The 5,038-nt window shown below is 35.9% G+C and overlaps 1 protein-coding gene across 1 annotated transcript in view; it reads right to left on the bottom strand.

The window, feature by feature from the left end:
* Positions 1-2,147: 2,147 nt before the first annotated feature.
* LOC102888309 (E3 ubiquitin-protein ligase RLIM) overlaps positions 2,148-5,038 on the bottom strand; it is a 3,345-nt gene continuing 454 nt past the window's right edge. Inside the window, exons 2-3 of the mRNA XM_006907449.1 lie at positions 2,708-3,778; positions 2,148-2,659 (exon numbers count right to left, since the gene is read on the bottom strand). Coding sequence (XP_006907511.1) covers positions 2,148-2,659; positions 2,708-3,778 — 1,583 coding nt within the window. The remainder of the gene's footprint in view (positions 2,660-2,707; positions 3,779-5,038) is intronic.

The following is a 5,038-nucleotide window of genomic DNA, read 5'->3' as shown; positions in this document are numbered from 1 at the left end:
AAAAAACAGAATATTCACAGAACTTACAGAATCTAATGTGGAATTTTAGAGGACTAATCTTAAGTCTTCATTTCCCGCCTTGCAGGTATCTTCTGTTTGAAAAATATGCTAACTCAAAGATGTATTAAAATTCACCACCATTCTCTGCTTATATTTTATAGTTTTGTGCAATTACTGTGGCTACTGGCAATTCACATAGAAAATAAAGGTCAGTGATGATTCTGACTTTACATTTCTAGAGCAGGTTTGTACTTAAAACATTTATATAGGTAGCATATTGTACAAAATTTGTGACTATTGTGACTATTGCTTTAGGTTTTAGTACAATGTACTTTCACCTAAACCAGGATTAAAAATTTTAAGCAAAATTTGCTAGACTGGCCTATATATAATTCTTTTTTTTTTCAGGCTGCATTAGGAGACAAATCCTTCCCTATATTTGGATTGGAAAGGAAGCATGAGTTTAAATAGTCATGATTCAGGGTGATACTTTTACTGGGGACAATTAGAGTTGAATTACATAGGCATGTTTTGAACTCAGGTTTTACTTTTAAGGCTTTCAGATTGCAACTTGAGAGGCTCTAAGCAGCAATTGGATGCTTTGGATTGTTCACACAAAGATTAAGAGGCATATATAAATCATAAAACTGTAAGAAATAAGGATCTATTTGAAAAATAATTATATGAACTAAACATATATATGAATTGAAACTTAAACATATTCATGAAGCAAAAATTAAAGAAATACCTATACCACCCTTTTTCTTTAGTTGTTTACAATCACATTAAGCCCAAGTGTGATGTGTTTAAGAGAAAGGTAATTAAGTTCTAAGGGTTTGTCATCTCATTACTTCTAAAGATAAAATGTACGTGTTCTCTAGCCTTTATCATACAAGACCTGAGCAAATGAAAGGAAAATTAAGAAGTCTGTTAAAGAGCTGAGTCAAAGAGCAGAAAATGGAGAATAAGAGGAAGAGACAAGAAAGCATAGACAGACTGGGTTTGAAGAGAGTTGGGAATGCAGGTTTTGGTAGATTTTTTTGATTTTCTCTTCAGATACACTTGCCATACTCCTCTACCCTGCTCTATGATTCCAGGAGGCTTACTTTTATTAACTTCATCAACCAGTCTCTCTTGCTCAGTATCTTCAGGTTGGGTTTAGCTATTGCGAACTACCAACAGGAGATTAGAAGTCAGGAGGAAAGAAAGGTATTTATTTCTATGAACTCCCCACACTTCAGGTTGGCAGTGGTTGCCATTTGACTATTTAAGGTCACAGTTCTTGAGTGGCCTTCTATTACAAGTACAGGATATTCTGGGTTGCAGGAACTACTATCTCTCTATGCCCCTTCAAGTCTAATGGTGGTAATATTAGATGATAGTACTGTGGTTGCTAGCCTCAGGGTGCTTCATCATCTCTTGGTTCCCCTTCATTCCTTACACACTTTAGTAAGTAGTCTCTTCATTAAACACTATTCTATCACCTTTTTCAAGTGTGCCATTAATTTTCAGCCAGGGATCTCACTGACATTGGTAATGGGAAATGGGAGAAACTTCAAGGCAATAGCATTAGGGTGTGACAAACTGCTGGGGAGAGTGCTAGTAAGAGGTCTTCAAAGCTTTTACACAATTCTATGAATGTAACATGACTTCTAATTAATATGAGTGATTCTAATAAATTCTTAAATTGGTTTTTTATTATTTTGACTGGGTTCCCATTTCTTTGCTTGCACATCCAATACAGGACATGGCTATGAGATGTCTGGGATTTACATGACTAGATAAGACTACTAGGATCTATCTGGACTGATTATATCATATTAAGAGACATTTTTCTTACAGAATCAGGATCATCCCAATCCAGAGTACCTGCTAAGTTTTTATTGAAATTCAGTGACCTTGTTTTTACTATCAGATAAGACAATAGTTTGAATTTTTAATATTTCCTTTTATTCTCAAACAGAAATTGGGGAAATTCCAACATTTTTTTCACGAATCAATGATTCAGTTCAAACTGTTACATTTAGATTCAAAATTAGATTAGATTTAGATTGTTATATTTAAGTATCACTCCAAAAGTGGACCTAATGCAGATAACTGTGGTTTGTCCATCACTATAACAGTTTATATAGCTGAAAAATTAGATTTCAATTAGCATTGCCTCCCTCATCAGAATCTACTACTTTCCCACGGCAAATTGGACAGGTAGTGTTCTCAGCCAGCCAGCGATCTATGCAGTGGACATGATATTCATGGGAGCAAGGAAGAATGCGAAGCCTGTTGCCTTCTGAGTACTCTGTGATGCAAATGCCACAGGCTTTTAATGCATCATTGCTTCTAAAAGCCCTTGTAGCCAAGTTGTCAATCTGTGCTTTGGTAAGTCCTGTAGGTTGGTTATGGTCATCACTTAAGAGAAAAAACTGGTCAAGATCAAGAGAGGTCCAAGAGTCACTTTCATCAAATATTACTGGGGACATAGATCTATTACTGTCTCGTCCAGTTTCTGACAATGAGCTTGGTGATAAGCCTCTTTCATCATCGCCTTCAAAAATCAGTGAGCTAATATCTGAATTTTCATCACTTGAGCTAGAACTAGACATAGGAGTAGAATTGGAACTAGACGTGTAATTGGAGTTGGAACTAGAAACCAATGTGGAATCTGAATTGAAATCACAACTAGGATTTGAATTGGAAGCAGAACTCCTACTATCATTAGACTGATCTCTTCCATTGGGTGACTCTACCCTTTCCATGCTTTGACTTGAAGGTGAGTGACTAGGCTCTAAATCACTGTCCCTGTTGAGCAGGTTAGTTGAATCACTAAAATCTGTCATCTGCCACAAGTCGCTTTGAATGGCAACAGGTGTTGTATCATTTAAACCAGTATTTAGACTTCTATGAATGGGAATTTCGATGGCACTGTCATAAGCTCTCATATCTGCCTGCTCAGAATGTGAAAACATATGTCCAAGTCCTCCTTGTTCACTTTCTAAAGTGATAGTGTTTGGTGTTTCAGATGTTATCAGAGTTTCACTAGCTATGCTGTCTCTTTCAGGATGAACTAGTTCCTCTTCAGAATCGAAGCATAAGATCGGATTTATTTGTATTAGTTCCCAAGAGTCACCATCACTGGTTGTTTCTGGAGAAGATTCTTCTTGAACAGCATTACTTGTTCCTGAAGCTGCAGAAAGACCCACATTTTGCAGCTCAGTTCCAGTTATTTGCTCTCTTGATGTTTCTTGGTGCTGAGTTATTGAAAATCTCTCAGTCTCATTTACCAGAGGCTGCTCAAAAGTTGGAGATACTAGACTATGATGATGTCTTCGTAACATTTCACTCAGTGAACGTGGAGGTGACCTACTTGCAATTCTTGCTCTGGTTCTACGATGGTCTGGGCTTCTGCTTCTTGCTCTTCGTTGACCTCTGGTAGTTGGGACTTCCATTAATGCTTCAGGTGTACTTTGTTCTGATCTAGAAGGTCTTGTAAATGTCGATTCAGCTTGCGGATTTTCCGCATGACTTTGGCTGTTTTCCACGTTTTCTCCTCTGAGAAATCTTGTAGATGGTGTATATTCATTCTCTGGATTTCGGTTACTGTTATTGAAATTAATAAATGTTTCTGAACTGAATCCAAAATCACCGTATGGATTAACCTGACTTACTTCTTCCCAATATTGGTGTTCTCTTTGTCCACTTGTCACATTTTCTGTTTGTTCGAAAGAATCAAGCCAATCTATTATAGAGTCAGCACTAGACACATCATCCAAAGAGTCTTCACCTGTTAACAAAAAAGAAGGGGGCACAGAAGGGAACCACCAAATCAGAGCCATCATAAAACAACACTCTGCAATTTTGTTTCATCACTATTTAAACAATAATTTAAATACTCAGATTTTTTAAAAAGATTTCACATTTAGAGAGTTAGTATTCTGTAAACTATACTGTAAGTTGAGAAGTAAAGGCAGGAAGTTTCAATTCCATCTTAAAAAGAGTGAGATAATCCTAGATAAATTTAGAGAATTGTTTTTTCAAAGGGAATCTGGAGGAAGCCTGTTTTCAGTTATTTCATCATATACACAGCCTTGTGCACCACTGTGGGAGAAATGCTAAAACATTCTTTTACTCCCCTGTCAAAACACTAATGCAATTAAACAAGGCAAACACCAGTTAAAGTCCAGTTCTAGAAATTTTAGTTCGATTTAAATTATAGTCTAATTATCAGTACTCTACAACATTACTTCTAGGCTTTTGACTTAAGTGCTTTTGATAAAACATAAAGTTGTTTTAAAATATAAGACTACCATAGCCATTGCCCAAATACAAACAAGGTTTATAGGTTTAAAAGTATTTGAAAACTTCTTAATGTTACCAAGATTTTGAACTGACATAAAATTGAAGGTTAGATCAAATTAATAGACTGAACATAACATACTACAAATAAGGCCATATTCAAGAACTAAACTATTTTAGTGTCTTCTTCATTAGAGAGTAAAATTCTCTACTTCACACTTAGAGAGAAGCACCAGACCTGAGGTTAGAGCAGGGTTTCTCAACCTTAACACCATTGACATTTTGGCACTGGACAATTCTCTGTTTTAGGGAGCTATCCTAAAACAAAGGATATTGTGGGATGTTTGGCAGCATCCCTTGCCTCTGCCCATTGGATGCCAGTATGCTCCCCCCACCACCTGTGACAACCAAAAATATATTTATATATTGTGAAATGCCTCAAATTGAGAACTACTTGATTAGAATATGAAATAACTTATTTTTGTGGGTCAGGACGTCACATGTCTACGTAGAAAAAATAAGAAGTAGGAGGAACTTTCAATTGAGGTGAAAAACCAAGGAAAATATCAACAGGTTATTCCCACTGTTTCCCAATTAAAACCCAAATGTGAATTAGGAAAAAAATGTACCCTTGACATTCTCACCAAAAATCAGTTGTTGTTGTGTTTTTTTTGTTGTTGTTGTTGTTTTTTTTTTTTTTTTTTTTTTTTTGAATATTCTTAGACCCAAAATAATTTTCCACTCTTTT

The sequence above is a fragment of the Pteropus alecto genome, unplaced genomic scaffold (assembly GCF_000325575.1).
Source record: "Pteropus alecto unplaced genomic scaffold, ASM32557v1 scaffold272, whole genome shotgun sequence".
Classification (NCBI taxonomy): domain Eukaryota; kingdom Metazoa; phylum Chordata; class Mammalia; order Chiroptera; family Pteropodidae; genus Pteropus; species Pteropus alecto.
Note: the sequence above shows the minus strand (reverse complement) of the source record. Positions and strands in the feature narration are given on the sequence as shown.